Below are 20846 nucleotides of genomic sequence, written 5' to 3' on the forward strand. Positions count from 1 at the left end.
TTGAACCTGGAACCGCAGCTCATTATTGGTTTCACACCTCTCTCATCTGTACAGCTACGTTCCCAAATAACTGATGAGCCTTTTGGCCTCCGAGAGACGCTTTAAAGAACTTCAAACAACCGTCAGCGCACTCAATCTTTCCAGCGTAGGGAAATTAGACACCCCGCTAGGCGGGGCACCCTTGCACCTGACTTTTAATGGCTCCTGAACACCAGCAAATGAGCACTTACTTCACAATCAATAATGTATCAGGACTTTGTGTGGGGATGGAGGGACTGGTATAGAACCCTCATCAGTGGGGTGTAATCGAGAACGTGTCTCGGGAGCGCCGCTTCGTGATGAATAATGCAAGATGCGTTTCTTTGGAAGAAAAGGAGTCTTTGGGGCCCGAGGTATTGATGCACGCTTCAAGTCGGCAGCTTAGAGATGAATTAATTGCCAGGTTGGAAGGATCTGTGGTTGATTTGAAGTATCAATAACGTGGGATGTGAGGGACCGAGGAGGTTTAGCATGTTCAATCATGTGTAGAAGTACATTCTGTGGGCTCTTCAAGGGTGTGGCATTCTTTGACAAAGCTTAAATTTATAGATAAGACTTGTACATTGTCTTAGAACAAACAATACCTGAAGTTACTGCCTAGAATGTGGGATGTGAGGGACTGAGGAGGTTTAGCATGTTCAATCATGTGTAAAAGTGGGCTCTTCGAGGGTGTGGCATTCTTTGAGAAAGCTTTTATTGTATAGATAAAACTTGTACATTGTCTAACGAAAACTGAAGTTACTGCTTAGAACAACCCACACATATATTACCGTGGAGAGTAGCTATTACATAACTATTTATTCTTTGAGAAAGCTTTTAGTGTATAGATAAAACTTGTACATCGTCTTAAACCAAATAAAAACTGAAATTAATGCCTAGAACGACCTACGCATATATTACTGTGGAGAGTAGCTTTTACATAACTATTTAATTCTTTGAGAAAGATTTTAGTGTATAGATAAAACTTGTACATTGTCTTACAAAAACTGAAGTTATTACCTAGGACAACCCACACATATATTACTGTGGAGAGTAGCTATTACATAACTGTTTATTCTGTATTGAAAATGTGACCTGAATTGTGCAAAGATACATATGTAGCAACATATAAAATAACATAATTTTTACAGCACAACACACTGGGGACTAAATTTTGTAGAAGAAGTTGACAGAAGGCCTTTGTGGAGTTTAAAGTTCCTTAGGTTGATACAACCAATATAATGCATTGCAAAACAACAGTAATGTGTTTGAAAATAATTAAAGACAGCAAATATCTTATGATGTACTGTGGAACAATGAGGGGGGCTTTTGCACTAAGGACTTCAACTTCAGCACTAAGGACAGCACCATTGTCAGTATGCATCAAGACTCGAAACTTTTAGGCAAAAAAATAATGCCTCAGTATGACAAAGGCCCTGAACTGCTATCTGAAAAGACAACTTCTATTGCAAATGTCCTCCTCAATTGTGTACGAAACCAAATAGCCTCTAAATCTTTTGACAAAAATGCAACATGCCTTTCAAACATGCTGGCATTAAACGAATGAATTTGAAAACAAAAAGTATTGTATTGAATTTTGAAGGTTTTACTTTTAAAAGACTACAAACTTTTGCTGTGGTTATTACTTACAGATACACTGGAAAACAACAGAAAAACATCAAAGTGATAGCAAAATGCCAATGAAAAGCTTTTATCACTGCCAACTACACATCAGTCCCAAAACTTTCTCTATAACATGGTTAAACTCAAGAGTTCTGTGCCTTTCAGTGGTGCTATCTATCACCAAGACATTGGCATTGAACCCTGTCCACCCCAATTGCTCCAGACATTCTGTGGCAGTGGCCTGTGCAGATTTCTCAGCCATGTATTTTGATAAGAGTTGGAGATACAGGGGGATCAGGGCTCAAAATACTTTTTTCTGCATACCTGCACTGGTGCAGGTAACATTGAAGATTACCTGCACCAGTGCACCAGACAAATGTTACCTGCACCACTCTGAATTTAGGAAGTATGGATCATACTAAAATTGTTCAGGTACCATTGATATTTTTTCTTTTATACTTTATAGGTGGTAAAAGTCAATGCAGCTAATTACAATCCATGTACACCTACATGACAGGACATTAATGTACATGGACCAGTGCAGGTTAGGTGCAGGTAGACACCAGAAATACCTGCACAGCTCCAATTTTACCTGCACTAACCTGCATATGCAGGTGGTATTTCGAGCCCTGGGGATCCTGGTTTGGGAGAGATATATGATGGAACGTAGATCCCTCTCCCAATGTCATGGTAAGAGTGGAGTGCTCTCGGGCGTTTCATTTTTTCATCTATCACTAACACATTGGGAGTGAACTGAGGCCACCTCAATTCCTGATATCTAGGACACATGCAAGAAATGCTGGATTCTTGACAGGGCAGTTGAGCATAGGGCCCCTATGCTGTAGTATTGGCTCCTAGTAGTCCTACATTGTGTCTCTCTGACCATGTAAGGGGGTTTTCTGTTGTTTGTAACAAAAATATAAAAAAATTGGCTTAACTTCATGAAATTTGGCCTAGAATGCAATGTGTAGTAAAAAGGGTTTCTGAGAGTTACACATTTCGAATTTCCTGGGGAGAATGCCCCCAGACCTCTAACTAAAATTAATTAAGGCCATGTCAATTTGATTATATGGATGTACTTGCACATCAATTTTTGGCAATTCCCCCCCCCCCTAAAAAACATTTTCAACCATACTGTAAATCATACAAAGCAGCTGCAAAGTAAGCAAATGTATGCCACATTGCAAAAAAAACAGGGTTCCCATCTAGGATGTCATCTACATTTGTATATAATCAAATAAACATGGCCTTACAGTATATAAATGATGACAGAAGTTACTGAAGCTGTAGTGTCATCTATATGAACAACATTTCTACTGGTTACAACAATAGTCAGAAGGTAGAAAGTTGAATGACCTAAAGGACAACACATCTTTCTTCTGTCACACTTGGAAATTCAACTGCCCGTTGCATGGTGCTATCTATTACCACAGTATCAGTACTGAACTGCATCCCCCTCAATTTCTGTGGCTATTCTGCTGCACTGACCCCTGTGCTAATGTCATTGACCTCAGTCCTGGACACATAATGCCCATTTTTGGATCATCAAGCCCCAGAACAGCCCTCTTAAACTGAATTTCGGCCACAGTAATGAAGCAACAGCCAACTGTCCTTGAATATTTGACTGATCCCTTGGGACTGAAGCAGTGAGGCTAGCAACCACTTTTCTTCTAAACTGAAAAGACCAAACTCCATCAGCATTAAGTTTAGACTCAGAGTGATCTCCCCAGAGTCTAGAATAACAGTGCTGCACTGCTATATATTACACTGCTATAGCTCAGCACCGCTATACTGATTTTCAAATCTAGGGTGTTTCTTCCCTAGACATTGTAATGTTATGTGTGGATTATTATGCTAAAATTCATGAAATTTGCAAACTAGTGAGGTGCAACATCCCTGCAATGATGTTAGTGACCTCAGTCCTGGACACATGATGCCCATTTTTGGATCATCAATTCCCACAACAGCACTTTTAAACTGAATTTTTGCCACAGTAATGAAGGCTGTCCTGGTAAATTGACTTTCCCATGGACTGAAGCACTGCTGTTAGCGACCACTTTTCACCTAAATTGAAAAGACAGGCCAAACTCTATTGGTATTAAGTTTAGACTCAGAGTGCTCCCTGGAGTCTAGAATAGTGCTGCTAGCTCAGCATCATTATATGAATGAATGAATGAAGACCTTTATTGCACATTTTTGCCCCACTGGGCTAAGTACAGGTCACACGGTAAGAATCACATATATGTAACAATGGAAACAATCATACACATCTATATATGCAGATGTGTTATATAATTATACTGATTTTCAAATCTAGGGTGTTTCTTCCCTATACTGTACATTTTATGTCTGGATTATAATGTGACAAAATTCATTAAATTGTAGTGAGGGACAACATCCCTGCACTAATGTTAGTGACCTCAGTCCTGGACAAATACCGGTAATGCCCATCTCTAGATAAAGCGGGTACAAAATGCCATGCTTACAATTCCCCCCCCCCCTCCCCCAAAATACAATTTCACACACAGGAGCAACTATGATAATTTTCCCATTTTGATTCCACACAGGTCTTGCGCCATAAAAGCATTCTTAAACCATTTGCAGACAATAACACTTGTCGATAACGATTTCCTGTATTCCCGAATACTGACCTAGCTTCAGTCTATTACCTTTAACTCCTCATAATAAAGTCTGACAGGCACGATGTCAGGCAGTCACTGAAGGAACGTTTACGGTAAAAAAGTTACGGCATCGAAAACAGCATGACTTCCACTCAAAGGTACTTGACATTGCATCTCACAACATAATTGTGAAGGAACTTATAAATGATTCAAGTCACTGTTTCACAAAAACCTATATTTTTACCACTTTTCAAGCCCGTACTTTGTCGTGAATTTACGACTTCGAATTCCCTTTGCCCGGGTTGATACGGGATATTTTTTCTTCAACGGCAGCTTCGCATGTCAAGACCCTGACAGGAAGAGAATGGGTTTATTACCATAATGGCACGACCATTTACATACATGTCCGCCCTTAACACTTTCCTTTATTGACTGCACAGTATTTTATGTCACACCAGATTCCAATCAATAAACCGCCTGCCACTCTGGCTAAGCGTCGGCCGGCTTGCGGCTGACGGTTCAAATGAAGAAAATGTGCCGACAATACTAGGTGATAAACACTTTAAACACTAACTACTCAGAGCACAATTATAGTTTTCGTGACTGAAATTGGTCTCTTTTCTTTCAACACAATGTGTTTGGGTAGTATGAAGTAAAGTCATCATCTGATATTCAGATATTCACATTCGGTTTTGTGGTATTATTTCTTTTGCCAATTCATCATGCTTATGTTTCTACAAATGTTTCACCATGAATTTAAAATGCTACAAACCTGTCATTCCCTTCCTATCATGAAATCAAGTTCTTGCAAACTTACTTAAAGCAGGGCTCAAATTAGTTCTTCCCATTTCTTGCAACTTGCCTTTTTGAATGCATTTTTCACAGCTTCACCTATAGAATTTTTGTAATCAAGAGAAAGGATCACTTACTGTAAATGTACAACAAAAGCCTTAGAATTCTCCGATACTCAGTGGATTAAGAATTCTTGCATACATCACATACTAAAGGTTTTGTGGCGAATTCACATGCAACAACTTCCCCATACAAGCATTTGTCACACGGAGGGAACACAAAGCATTAGCCCAGGGATTATCTCCCTGACGATGGCAGGCTTAGGGAAAGAATAACGACAACATGCAACCGGTATTGAATTTTGCTTTTGGGCACGTTTTTCAGCTGCATTTGTCATACATATCAAGTTTCATCTAGACTATAGAGAATTTTTAACTATTCATGCTTGCCGGAATCAATATTTCATATCAATGATTTCCAATTTTTTTGTTGCTGAAATAACAAAGATTGTGTGGCAGAAAAAAGCATTCTGATTGAAAATAAATTCAGATCAACATGCATACCAAAATAGCGCATTGTTCATTATTAACACCACAACTATCAACATAGCCATAGCTCCTGCAAGGTCTATTTTGAATTCATAACAATAACTTCTAGAGTCATTCACAAGCCTTAAAAGGCTGCCATGCAGGATTCGGTGCCAGAACTAGCTATAGAAATATCATCCAGACCAAGTTTTTGACAAATAATTTCAATTGTTGTGTCTGTGTGATAAAGATTTCTGCAAACTCTGCCACTTAAGCTATGTAGTACATGTAGTTCAAATTCCATGGAGCCAGCAGCCCAAGTTGAACGCTACTTGAATAAAGTCGCATCAACAGATAAGTGGCCAATGAGAGAGAGACTAAATGTTTGTGAAATATTTTCATTCTTTGTTTTTGTGTTGCATTTCTACGGTTTGACGTAGGTTGGTGGGGTTATGGTATAGGTCTATTAAGGATGACAGCTTTATGTAACATTATTCCCTGTAGCTGCTGTAATAGAAAAAATGTATATACATTACCATTAAAATGGAAATAGATTCAACACCAGATCTATAGAAAAAGCAGTTCTGTCAGATGAAATATTGTAATCACAGAAATCTGGACAGTTTCCAGGCATTGTGGGGTGCCAGAAACGGTTTCCCTCCTGGCGCCAGTGCGATGATTGCTCGGTGATATAAAAATGATGGCATTTAGGATAAATAGCTACAGGGTAGTTTCTTATCTCAGGAACCAATCTGAAGGGTCTGATGGAATGGGATGTCACATTATAGCACATACAATTCATTTTCATAAAGCTGTGATAATATCAAACTGGAAATATTACTGTTATCAAACTGGAAATATTACTGTTACAAACATGTCATATTATAGCCCATATAATTCATTTTCATAAAGCTGTGATAATATCGAAGTGGAAATATTACTGTTATCAAACTGGTAATATTACTGTAACAAACATGTCATATTACAGCATATACAATTCATTTTTCAAAAAGTCATGATGTTATCATCAAACTGAAAAAATTACACTGAATGTTGGTCATTTTCAATTTCAGATCTCACTCTTTTGGCTGTCAATGAATCAGCTCACATGCATGTTCATGTATAAATTTCAATCTTATCCCTTTCCTCCCCAAAATAGGGTTGATTCAAATTAAAGGATTGATTCAAAACCTGAAATATGTATACACATTAGATCTTCTCATTTTCAATATCAGACAGTAAGTACTAAACAAGTCAATAATTTGAATTAAAAAAAGAAATGATACTGTCCTTATGCCTTTTATAGGGAAGCTAAGAATGCCAAAAACTGTTGAAATCTTTCCCTCCGCTTATAAAACAAATATCCACAGTCTAATGACAGCTCAACCACCAAAACAACTTAAACTGCTCCCATAAATTATGATAAAAATACTTCCCTTTTCCATATTTCTGGAAAATGTCTGGAAGCAAAATTGGAACATGTAATTCACAATGAATACAAATGGGTTGATTTATATAATGTAAGAGACGAAGTGTAGTTCTAAAATAAAGAAGACATCAGGTGCGTGGATGATCTGTACTGTAAATGCAGAAACTTTTGTGGTGGTTTTATGTTCGCAGTTTTCGTGGTGACTGCTTCACCGTAAACTCAAAACCGCCGTGGACATTTTCCTTCTGTCTTCTACTAGTACTTGCGCCAACTATGGCTCCCCCTTCTCAGTTCATTTACGTACCAAACATTGTAACACTGTGCTGTAATGATGAAATATTACACACATCTATCCATATGCTACATGTATGTACTGTACAACCCCATGAGAGAAATAAAAATCCCAGCTAACTTAAATGCATTTACAGTATCTTTCCCATCTCCTCACTCCCAAATGGTTGCTCCTGAGATAATAAGGTCTCTCTGATATCAGAGCTACCAGCAGAAAATGCAATTAAGGATTCTTAGAGGCGCATCCTTGGCAATGACATTATCTGTACACCAATCTACAGCACCACTTCATTTCTACATTCCTCTGGGCTCAGACTTAATGGCTACTTTTTTTTATTTATTCACTTATATTTTGAGAGTATGAGGCAGAAAGCACAAATTGCTTATATTAAGCCTTCTACTCAAGAAACATTCGCATAAAACAAGAATAGTAAACCACATATGGCTACTTTGGCAGTGACTGTTATATGAAATCCCCATTTGCAATTACCTTATCAACAACTTCATATCATAAATCTGCCTTTCAAAGGCCTGTATAGATACTGTTTGGGACTGACTCAATTATGGGTTTTGATATTTACTAGTTAGAGATTTAGAATCAAATTCAGGTAGCACAATATTGAAAATGTTCAGATATCTGCAATTGCCTTTAAAGTTATCAACAACTTCAAATCATAAATCTGCCTTTCAGTGGTCTGTATTCTGTCTGAGACTTTGTAGCTCAAGTGCAGGTTTTGATATTTTCTAGTTAGAGACTTAGAATCAAATTCAGGTAACATAATATTGAAAACTTCAAAATATTTGTTTCTTTTTTTGGTCGTAGCTTTCAAATTTATCACACTGCAAACATATGCTTGTACCACAAAGTCTAGATTTTTTAAAATTCAAGACTTAGTGGTGCAAACTTACACAAGTGTATACAGTAACGTTCTTGAAAATGTGAATACAACAGTATTGACATCACTGAAATTAATTTAACTAACTCGAAAAATCCAACCAGCAAAATTTTTATCTTTGCATAGATACAGTTAAGACAATTTTACATGCCTTTATGATTGACATGACACAAATGATCCACCCATGAGGTATTGACAAATTCCATTTCTGTTCTTGTCAATCACTTATTCAAAAGCTGAAGCCCGATTTGTCACAAGATGGCCACTTCCATATATGGCTTGACCAATCAGAAACAGTATCTTTGATGTTAGTTTATTAGATTAGAATTGGTATGACAGAATTTTGAAAAACAAAAACACATGGATGGCACACTTTTCCTTAATATGGTATACACATAACATGGTAATCAACATCATCTGCACTTGCATCATCATCTACATATATGGTAATCATATTTAGCAGATGTGCTGTATATTCATTTAAGTTTGCAGCACTTTCTGCTTTTGTGGCAATGCAAAGATCAAGAGTTTGTGGTAGCTGTTAATACAGCTGGATGCCAGGCTACTAAGCTACATATAAACATGTAGGTTAATAGCCTGTTGTACTCACATTTTCATTCCTTTAAAAATTACTGTAAAATCTCCAAGCAGATCTTTTGGTAGCAAGGAAGTATCCAAAGGGACAACCAGTATCCAACAGGTCGTTGGATAATGGTTGGCCCTATGATTCAAATACTGTCTACCACTGATATAACTGCTTGGTGATTGCTTGTAGAAGAAAAGACTAATATTTACAGTGCTATAATTGTGAACCGAGAGGTCATTGCTACAACCACAACATCAAAACACTACACGAAAACATCAAAACCTACAGCACACACATCTGTAACATGACCCTTCAAGTTTACATGTGTACAGTAGCTCATCCATATAATTACTCCAGTGTGGGTTAGTGGGGTTCCCTCCTGAACAAACAACTTTCATTCTATGATGTGATAATTCTAGCCCTGGAGCAATAAACCCAGTAGGTTACCCAAGGTTTCACAAAGCCTAAATAGACAAGATCTTGTCAGAAAAGATGTTCTTCTTGTTGTTACAGATGTTCAACTGCAGGAGTCAAATTGTTTAAAAGACACTGGCTAATGTGTAGCCTGGATACCAGACTTTTTTCAGGGCCTGTTTCCCGATCTCAAAAATATCTATTGTGTAGATTTTTTTGAGATCGGGCAGAGTTCTGGTATCCAAGGTAAGGGGAAGTGAAGGCCATGTACCAGCTAGCTGCAGGTATCTTCGTTCCTCATGATAGATCAGAATGATGGTGTTCTATCTGTATCTCACTCACATGTTTTTAAACATGGGACTCCAAGCAGGGGTAGAACACAGGAGATAATTGAGATACAGGAGAGACAACACTGACAAGCTAGGATCAACCCTGCTTCCTCCTCGCTGACAGCAGTTTGGGAACAACTATCAGCAACTGTGTCTATAGTCTAGACACACACTCCAGACTGGGCTTTTGTCTTCCCTGTCTTTCCAGTGGCCTCTCCGGTCCAAATTACAAACTTGCCCTTCTGTTAACATATGCTATAGGTGTCTTTCACTGTGTTACTAAGTAACTCAAAGTAACAACAAACTCAAACTTTTAAGTACGGCAAACTCTTGATTTTCATGGTGGCACAAACTTGAATAATTTACCTATACAGAGCTCCAGCAGAGTATTTTGCTTTGGTAGGAGTTTCTGCCAGTGGAACTTGGAACTGTTCATCTTTAGACTCCTTGTTAGACTTTTCATTCAACACACTGCCATTGGGTTTGTGTACATTATACAAAACACCCAAAACTCGTGGCCATACCATGTTCAGAAGATGGAAAAACACACCCGGAAGTTGCGCTGCAGTACCAAGGGAAGCCGCTAGGGGGTCCATTATTGAACTCCCCCTTTGTTTCCCAGACCCCTACCCACCCACCAAATACCAGCTGCATCCGTCGAAGTCTTCTCGAGTTATGCTGTCCGCAGACAAAAGTTTGCAATTAAACCGGCGCCCGCACTTCCATGAAAGCCACTAGGGGGCCCAAACTCGCAGCAATCACTGCCTGCTTTAAGGGCTCCCTAACGCTCAAAAATCACGACCGCAGCATGTCCGGAACGCGAGATATCAAGCATGCAGGTCCTGCTGCAGTACCTTAGCAAGCCGCTAGGAGGCCCATTATCGAACTCGACCTTCGTCTTCCACACCCCTACCCACCCACCAAATATCAGCTGCATCCATCGAAGTCCTCTCGAGTTATGCTGCTCACAAACGGGGAGAACCACACCACCAAACCGAAAACATAACCTTAGCCATTCTGGCAAAGGTAATTATAAATGTTCGGTCTAACTAGGGTGAGCCCGCTGGACAGAGCCACATGGAAGCGTGGTGTGAAGACTATCCAACTGCTGCTTACCCCTGCATCAGGAACCCCAACAGCAGTATAATCAAATACTGGATACTATTAATTCTAATGTTCCATATACATGACTATACTTGTCAAGTTTCTAACTTTGAAGCTGGTCACTGTAGATGCAGTGACCACCGCTAACCCATTCCATGGGGGCATTCCTGATTGGCTCTCCTTGTGTCATTAAAGGTCATTGCTGGGTCGCTGAGGTTAGTGTATGTATGTAGCAGATGGAAACCTTTCAAGTCATTAGGATCAGTGGGGACAGCTTACAGACCCACAGGCACGCTACATAAACAAGCAGTGACCTGTGATGGAGAAACCATCAGCACTTCCCAGTGAAACTCTGTATGGGGTGGAAATGACTATAACTACTGCAGGTCAAACCTAGCCTAGCATCCAGCCACGTTCAGAGAGGATTTTGATAGAAACCGGGACGTATAATGCTGAATAGGGCTACATACATGTACCAGGCTTTGGTCAAAGCTGTATTGAAAATGAATTACTGGTACATATGCAATACACTTTGATATTTGACCAACTGCAGATATCATGTGTATCTATCACTTGAATTATGAGGAAGACCACAGTGATTTAGACAGTAGAATTACTAGAAAATTTAATGTGCAATTTTTTTGTTGTATTTTGACTTTCAGGTAATAGTATGGCTATAGCGGAATTGTTTGTAGTTCTATTTTCACATTCCCCCACTGGAAACTTCATCTTTTGAGAAAAATAACAAGACCATAGAAGATATCTTTCAATATGTACTATTGTACAAGTTCAAAGAGGCGTTTGGGAGTTTCCATGATTGTGTAATCTACATTTTATTGTTAGGGAGTGACGGGAAACAAGGCGGTGTCAAGTGAGGCCAAATGTGTGAAATGTGTCACCTCTAAAGTAAACAACACGTGGAACTGTTTGTGATTCAGCAAGAATGACAATGAAGAGCTTTATATCATAATCTCAATATCTTATGATATGATCATATATTCCTATTACGTGTCATTATACGCTGTGATAGACAACAACAAAATTTTGTTGTTTTTTATAGTGTTATATTTAGCGTTATCATAAAGTATGAGACTTCCTCTAGTTCCTGGTCTTTTTCTGTGCAAGGACGCTACGGGAAGTCATATTTTTTTCAGTTTCCTATTTTGATCTCACCTTCGTTTCTTGGGCTGTTTTTCCTTCTTGTCCATCATGTCGGGAACGCAGTCCTTCAGCTCCGTCCAGTCGGCGTGCAGCCCGCACGACCAGCCCGTGGAGAACCGGGAGAACAGCCAAATGTCCCGGTCGGTGCCTGGCCGGAGACACTGGCATCTTTTCTGCCCTCGCCGACACTGGCAAGGTCTCTCCAGGTCCATGTTCTTGACCAAGTGTCTGCCAAACGTGGTCCCTCCCGTCTTCTGCATGTGCAAGAAGACGATCACGTCGTTTCCTGAGATGTTGAAGTCCACGTCCCTATCTAGCGTGGACGGTCGGAAGGTGTACTTTTTTCGTCGCGGTTCTTGGAGCAAGCGGTCCACCGCCCCGGCATAGTCGGGCCTGTCACCACCGCCGTACGTAACGTAGCGGTCCGGACGCGAAACACAAGAGTTTCCCGGGCACAAATACTGATAAGTCATCAGCCCGAACGCCAGGAGTCCTAACAGAGCACCGACTGAAGCTTTTAACCACTGTTTTTCCGCCATTGCGTGTCCGAGAAAGAGAAAAATCCGTGCTGAAAGCTAGAGGCGTCCTAACAAAGTAAATCCACTTCCGCCATGTTTACGAGTGACGTCATGACGGAACTCGTGCACTGTGTATCCTGGGATATCCCGGGAACGAGAACAGGAGCGGCCCTGCAGAGTCGGATTGGATCGCTAGATAGCATGGGTGGACAATATCAATGAACATTGAAGTATATTGAGGTCGTGCGAAAATAGGCGTGGTTGGCAAGCGTTTCAAGAGAATTTACAGTTCTTTGTCTATTTTCGCAAGAAATGTACACTACATTTCAGATCCTGCCTACAGGATATGGAAAAAATAAAAATCATGTGATTTTTAACTTTAAACCTAACTTTTAACTTTTTTTTACTACTTTTTTACACATCTTCCAGAGAATCTAAGGTTTAGTTAGGCTATCGAGCCATTGGATAACTTGGAAATATTGATAAAATGATTTGTTTTTGTAGACTTGTGTATTACTTCAGTCCAAGCCTGACATGTTTATAACTTTTCATCTTCCATCCAGGTGAATCCTTATATGGCCACGTGGCTGCCGAGGGATCTGATGACTTGGCGAGGCCAAAAGAAAGCATGATGGGTGCTGATTCGTCTTTGTCAGCAAATCTGATCATTCTCGCTGCCGTCACAAATGTCATCTTGTCGGCACCGGCCCTACCTGCGACCAGCCAGGCTCGGGCCAGCACTGTTCACAGGAGAAACGCTCCACCATCCGACACCGCAACAGGCAGATCCAATGGCTTGACCGAAACCGCTACACAAGCCGCCGTCTCAGAGCCACCACTCTCAGACTTCGAGACGTCTGTCAGAAAAGACCCCTGCAAGGAAAAAGCGACCTCTAACGACGTTCACAGAAAATGCAAGGTGGGTTTGAAGAAGATCATCAGTAAGGGATATAGCAAATATCCATTTGTTCCTGGCGCACAGGAATCTCACGAGAAAGAAGACGACATGGCAGGATTCTACATTCAAGACAACCGCGCCATCCATATCCTGATTGGAGCAGGATTTGGGTTGATGACGTCAATAATCATCATAATCTTCATCGGTCTTGTCGTGTGGCTGGCGATGAAGTCACGACGTCATCACCTCAACGTGCAACGAGCTAACCCCACTGATCTTCAGGAAGAACACATCGATGTTATAGTCGACCGCCACGAGCTATCTACGCATCTTCAAGCACAACCTACCGATCTAAAAGAAGAACCCGCCAAACCACAATCAGATCCCACTGAAGTACAAGAAAAACCCACCGATCTACAAGAAAAAAACGAGGATCTAGAAGAAAAACCTGAAGATCTACAAAAAGACCCCACCGATCTACAAGAAAAACCCGAAGATCTGAAAGAAGACCCCACCAATCTACAAGAAGACCCAAAAAATCTACAAGAAGACCCCGTCGATCTACAAGCAGACTCCATCGATCTACAAAAAGACTCCACCGATCTACAAGAAGACCCCACCGATCTACAAGAAAAACCCGAAGGTCTACAAGAAAAACCCGAAGATCTACAAGAAGACCCTACAGATCGACGAGAAGACCCCGTCGATCTAAAAGAAGACCCCGCCAAACCACAATCAGATCCCACTGAAGTACAAGAAAAACCCGGAGATCTACAAGAAAAACCCGAAGATCTACAAGAAAAACCCGGAGATCTACAAGAAAAACCCGAAGATCTACAAAAAGACCCCACCGATCTACAAGAAAAACCCGAAGATCTGAAAGAAGACCCCACCAATCTACAAGAAGACTCCAAAAATCTACAAGAAGACCCCGCCAATCTACAAGATCTCGCCGATCTACAAGAAGACCCCACCGATCTACAAGAAGACCCCGCCGATCTACAAGAAGACCCCGCCGATCTACAAGAAGACCCCACCAATCTACAAGACCCCACCGATCTACAAGCAGACCCTATCGATCTACAAGAAGACCCGAGAAATCTACAAGAAGACCTCGCCGATCTACAAGAAGACCCCACCGATCTACAAGAAAAACCCGCCGATCTACAAGAATACCCCACCGATTTACGAGAAGACCCCACCGATCTACGAGAAGACCCCACCGATCTACAAGAAGACCCCACCGAACTACAAAAACACCCCGCCGTTCTACAAGAAGACCCCGCCGATCTACAAGAAGACCCCGCCGATCTACGAGCAGACTCCACCGATGTACAAGAAGATCCCACCGATCTACAAGAAGACCCCACCGTTCTACAAGCAGACTCCACCGATCTACAAGAAGACTCTACCGATCTACAAGAAGAGCCCACCGATCTACAAGAAGATCCCACCAATCTAAAAGAAGACCCCGCGATCTACAAAAAGACCCCACCGATCTACAAGAAGATCCCACCAATCTAAAAGAAGACCCCGCCGATCTACAAAAAGACCCCACCGATCTACAAGGAGACCCACCGATCTACAACTAGACCCCACCGATCTACAAGCAGACTCCAGAGATCTAAAAAAAGACCCCACCGATCCACAAGAAAAACCCGCCGATCTACAAGAAGACCGGCACCGAACTACAAAAAGACCCCACCGATCTACAAGAAGACCCCAACGATCTATAAAAAGACCCTACCGATCTACAAGAAGATCCCGCCGATCTACAAGAAAATCCCGCCAATCCTCTGTTTGGTACCAAATGGCCATTTTTGGTGACCTGGACCATGGACTATCTACTCATAGTCAGCGACGCATGCAAATCAGCAACGCCAGCTGGCGGCGGACTTTGGAACAGCAGGCTTGATTAGAACTTACTCTTATTAGTCGAACAGTGATTGGTATGTCTGTGAATCGTTTTTTGTTTAGCTGGTGACTTGTCGGTTTGTTTGGTCAGGTCCTTACGTTAGTATTATTTTGATGAAAGATACTTTTGTTAACTTAAACGTTTAGAACAATGTTGAGAATCTGTTGGTATATCGGTTTAATTGAATTTTCTTACCGTGAAATTTGGTAAAAGTCATTAGGTGTCAAAGTTTCACTGAAATTTCCCACACAAAAATTGGACTGCATCTTATGATCCACTGCTCACAGAGTCACGTGTTTTATCTCCATGCATAGCGTGACGTCACAGAAGCAGTGGATTGCTCATTCCTTGACAAAGACTAGTATTGGACAATCAACAATTTCCGTAAGCCCAATATTTGTATTGGAAACTACAGTTCAACTTTGATTCAGTGTCAGTGATCAGATTGTCATCAATGCTATTTTCTGTAAAAAGGTATATCTATAAAGAGGGATAAAGCTTGAAAGAAATTAAGGATAAAATCACTAGATATAAATAGGTGTAAATTTTGTAACATTTCTAAAACCAAAGGGTGATTTGAATTTTTCATCCGTTTCCATCCTACCACCCTATGACTGTAAACTATCATGATAAAAGGCAATAAGTATCCCATTTCTGTCTGTATAAAATGATACAGCCCAGAGGTATGGATATCACTCAATGAGAAACGAAATACATTTCGTGATGATGCATGCTCGTCATGTCATATACAAGCGTAACAGTTAAAAGCACCGCTGCACCTGATGTTAATTCCGAGACAGTTTTAATGTCAAGGATACAAATATGACTATCTAATAGTTTTTCATGTGGGGGTTTTAATAAGTACCTGCTAGATTTGACAACCTTGACAATCACATGGTGGCTTCCGTACAGATTTATAATTAATTGTATACCTGTGCTCCTTGGAGGCAATTTTTATCAAGCTTCAGTCTTATTATACCCCACGATTCTGTCAAGACAACAAATATGACTTTTTTTAAATTTGAATGTGGAGGTTTTAGTACCTGCTGGATTTGACAATCACATGGTGACTTCCCTACAGATTTATAATTTATTGTATACCTGCGCTCCTTGGAGGAATTTTATTAAATTTCAGTCTTATTATACCCTACGATTCCAGGAACTGAGTTCATTGCTGTCTTGCATATCCGGCGGCATCCATTAAGACGGTGGCCTTGGGCGCCTTGCAAGTTCAAGGTGTGTAACCTTGAATCATCTCCGCGCCTCTTCCAATTACGAAGGTGCCCAGCCAGGCAAATTATCGGGTGATACGCCTGTCAATCATTCGTTGCCATGCACAGCTCCATCATCCGGGGACTTTGCAAAATTGTCCACTTCGATTAAGGTTGAAGAACAGTTTTCGGCCTATGGGGATTTATATAGTTAAGGATCACTGATGTCGACATAGCAGGGTGCAGTTTTCAAGGACGACAACCTAATATGTTGAAGTCAAGGATATAACCTACCAAAATAACTCAAAACCATGAAGAAGTTAATGCCGAGCTGTCTTTCACGTTACAGTGTTTACATACGCTCCCAGATTTCGGCCGTCATAGACTCCAGGGGTCGCGGAAAAATACTGCGTTCTGCTACCCTAACTCTGCCCACAGTAAATCTCTCTCCACAGCAGCTCACGTTGTCCAGTGTCTGAACGGATATCTCACTGCACTTCGGGCACCGGTGCGTCACTGCGGGGCTCGTTCACTGTGGCACTGTTGTGTTTTTTTTGCGATTTTTTATAATTTATATATTGCGTAATACGTAAAAGTATGACCTAGATGACATCAAAATACACAAAACGTAACAAAATTCGTTCTCTATCTCTGAAATTCGTTGAGTCATCTCCGAACCCCGCACTGCCACACCGGTGCCCCACGTGCAGTGAGATACCACGTTGTCCAGTATATCTGAACGGATATCATCAGTCGCGAGCTTAGTACACACCCAGGGCCAGTGGTGTCCCGGAGAAGAGATTCTCACATGATCAGTCATGGTCAGGCGATACCACAAATCATATCCCACTTCACGGTAACTGGAGATAGAAAACATGATAGACGAGGTTATATATATCTATATCTTTATCTATCTATCTCTCTCTCTATATATATATATATATACATGATATTATATATATATATATGTGTGTGTTTCTTTATATATCTATCTATCTATACAAATGTATATGTATCTATATCTACATTTCTTTTTATAACTCTATCTATCTATCTTTAGCTATCTATCTCTACATATATAGAAAGAGATAGCTATATATATATAGAGAGAGAGAGACAGACAGACAGACAGACAGACCGATAGATAGATAGATCTCTCTCTCTCTCTCTCTGTCTGTCTCTGTCTCCCTGTCTCTCTCTATAAAATTCTATATATAGAGAGAGGGGGGAGGGGAGAAAGAGAGATATAAAATTTATTAAAAAGATATAGATTTAGAGATATAGAGAGGTTGAGAAATTTGAAAAGTCAGACAGTATGTGCACCGTGATTCACCATCCACCATAGCGCTGACATCCTTCTTCAAGTTCATCTCCTATGGAGTAATAGAAACTGAGAGAGAGACAGAGACAGACAGAGACAGAGACAGAGAGAGACAGACAGACAGAGAGAGAGAGAGAGAGACAAAGAGAGAGATATGCCCTGAGTTGTGTTTCATCGGCTACTGTACCGAAATTCAAACAGTTTTTCTCCAAATGTCTCCCTACAAGATTAAAAGACAGACAGTACGTGCACCGTGCTTCACCATCCGCCATAGCGCTAATATCCGTCTTCAACTTCATCTCCTATGTAGCAATAAAAACAGAAAGATATATATATATATATATATATATATAGAGAGAGAGAGAGAGAGAGAAAGAGATGCCCAGTGTTGTGTTTCATCAGCAACTGTACCGAAATTCAAAGAGTTTTTTTTTTTCAAATGTTCTCCCTACATATCGAAAAGACATGCAGGACGTGCACCGTGGTTCACCATCTGCCGTAGCGCTGACATCCGTGCATCTCCTATAGAGCAATAAAAACAAAGATATATACATATATATATAGAGAGAGACAGACAGACAGACAGACAGAGAGACAGACAGAGAGAGAGACAGAGAGAGACAAAGAGAGAGAGGGGTGCCCTGTGTTGTGTTTCAGCGGCAACTGTATGTACCGAAATTCAAGAGTTTTTTTTTCAAATGATCTCCCTACATATTGAAAAGACATATAGGACGTGCGCTATGATTCACAATCCGCCATAGCGCTAGTATCCGTCTTCAACTGCATCTCCTATAGAGCAATGAAAACACAAATGAGATGTGTAGAGAGCGTGAGACAGAGAGAGAGAGAGAGAGACAGACAGAGAGAGAGAGAGACAGAGAGAGAGAGAGACTCGGAGAGACAGAGAGAGACAGAGAGAGAGAGAGAGAGATGCACTGTGTATTGTTTCAGCGGCAACTGTATGTACCGAAATTCAAACAGTTTTTCTCCAAATGTTCTCCCTACATGATGAAAAGACAGACAGTACGTGCACCTTGGTTCACTATCCGCCATAGCGCTAAAATCCTTCTTTGAGTTTATCTCCTATGAAGCAATGAAAACACAAATGAGATATGTAGAGAGAGTGAGACAGAGAGAGAGAGAGAGAGAGAGAGACAGATATATATATATATATATATAGAGAGAGAGAGAGAGAGAGACAGACAGACAGAGACAGAGAGACAGAGAGACACAGAGAGAAAGAAAAAGCGAGAGAGAGACAGAGAGACAGAGAGAGAGATGCCCTGTGTTGTGTTTCAGCGGCAACTGTATGTACCGAAATTCAAAGAGGGTTTTTTTTCTTCAAATGTTCTCCCTACATATCGAAAAGACATACAGGACATGCACTACTATTCACAATCAGCCACAGCGCTTGTAGAGGTCGCCAATGTCACAACATCCATGCTCAAGTTCATCTTCTATGGAGCAACGAAAATACGAATGCTTCACTTCAAAGATCTGCACAACTTTGCAGTATTATTACCCAAGACCTTCGGGGCAGGATGATGTAAAAGTACTTGTAGTCAGAAATTCAACCCTTTTATGGCACCGCTGTGAGGCCTGCGTAACGTTATCTCCATGAACCATGCACGTCTTAACTGTAGGTAACATTCGTCAACCGTTATTCAAAACTCTCGCACTGCAATGATTGGAAGAAAACATGGTCATAAAGAGAGGAGAACTATCTCAATGTCACACGGTGTTATCTAAAAACCCCACTATATAGCTAGGCTAGGGTAAACTATAATCGGCATATTTACGAATCATGAGCACATTCAGGATATACTTTATGGTGTTGGCAAGACTAACATTCTAGTACCGTCTGCCCTTGGGAAAAAGGTATTTCCAAGTTAGGACACGTCTCTCCTAGTCTGCCTTTAACATGAAGGTCGAAAAATGCTGTGTCTCTTTGGAGGCAATCCTGGGGTTAGCAAACTTAAGGCTTATTAAAGGTTTATGTAAGGTAGTGATTACCTTAATGTACCGATGAACCGAAGTCTTGAAGGAGGTTATGTCACGAGTGCGCGGTACGACCTTTTCTACTCCGAAAGTTAAACGTGTTTTGAACAAATAAGTGACTTACCCTGCGTTCCTCTGCCCTCACGTAAACGTAGACCCTTCTATCTAGGGCCTTGGGAAAGAACGTTTCGTTTTCAGTTATCTGACCGACCCTGGCAAAACCTGCAGAACCAACACTTTTTTGCGTCAACCGCGGGAAAGCTAGGGTCATAAAACTCTGACCTGACATATGAAATTCAAACAGACCCTGTAAAGCTTTCAACAGTTGATGTAAGAATTGCTTATCAAAGTTCGTATGCTTTCTACAATGTATATCTAAATAATTACAATGAACAAACTAGGGAGCCCAAACTCACGTCACTTCTTCCCGAGCGCAAGAGCTATCAAACATCTGAAATCGTGTCCATAGCTTGTTCAGAACGCGTGATATCAAAACCGAAAGTTCCGCTGCAGTACTAAGTCTCTAGGGTAGCCCAAAATTTAATCATTTCCAGTGTTTGTCAAACGTCTCCAACACACCAAGTATGAAATCAGTCCACCCAGCCGTTCTTGAGTTATCCTGTTGACAGACAAGTAGACACACAGCCACACAAACGCTAGTAAAAATGTAACCTCCATGAAATTTCATGGAGGTCATAATAAGAGAATCCCTACCTGCCTACTCTAACTTTTCATGACCGAAGCCGGAAAACAGCATCTTTTCCCAAGCCTAATTCTGATGCATTCCGCTCATTAATCCGAACCCATGGACAAATATGACCGGAGGTAGGCTTTCTCATGGATGGAAATCATGGAATCCAATGAACAGACTATTGAGCTATGACCTGAGGTACTAGTAATTACTCTGATCGCCGAGTCCACGAATGCTCTATTAGAGCCCTATTAAGTTGTAGGTAAGGACGTGGAGGTCAAAGCAACGGGCAGCCATTACTGTCAACTGGCTACTGGTAGGTGTAATTTAGTTGTTTTTTGGTACTGAGCTATTCTACAAAGTACAACTATAGGTACGAAATTCCGTATTCGAGACAAGCTGCTGGATGTTCCAATGGTATAAAGTCGTATGTCATGGCACTCGAACCAGGGACTTATGGGATTTGAGCCAAATTCTAGGCTAATTGGATTAGTTTTGTAGAT

At 40.8% G+C, this 20846-nt stretch overlaps 1 protein-coding gene across 2 annotated transcripts in view; it reads right to left on the minus strand.

Moving 5' to 3' along the window:
• Positions 1-12454, minus strand: part of LOC118427378 (heparan-sulfate 6-O-sulfotransferase 3-B-like) — a 59118-nt gene extending 46664 nt beyond the window's left edge. Inside the window, exon 1 of one of the 2 annotated variants that reach the window (XM_035837140.1) lies at positions 11804-12454. In XM_035837140.1, the coding sequence (XP_035693033.1) occupies positions 11804-12330 (527 nt within the window). In that variant the 5' untranslated portion in view covers positions 12331-12454. The remainder of the gene's footprint in view (positions 1-11803) is intronic. The other variant, XM_035837141.1, reaches the window with a different exon arrangement.
• Positions 12455-20846: the final 8392 nt, after the last annotated feature.

This window comes from Branchiostoma floridae, chromosome 12 (genome assembly GCF_000003815.2).
Source record: "Branchiostoma floridae strain S238N-H82 chromosome 12, Bfl_VNyyK, whole genome shotgun sequence".
Taxonomy (NCBI): domain Eukaryota; kingdom Metazoa; phylum Chordata; class Leptocardii; order Amphioxiformes; family Branchiostomatidae; genus Branchiostoma; species Branchiostoma floridae.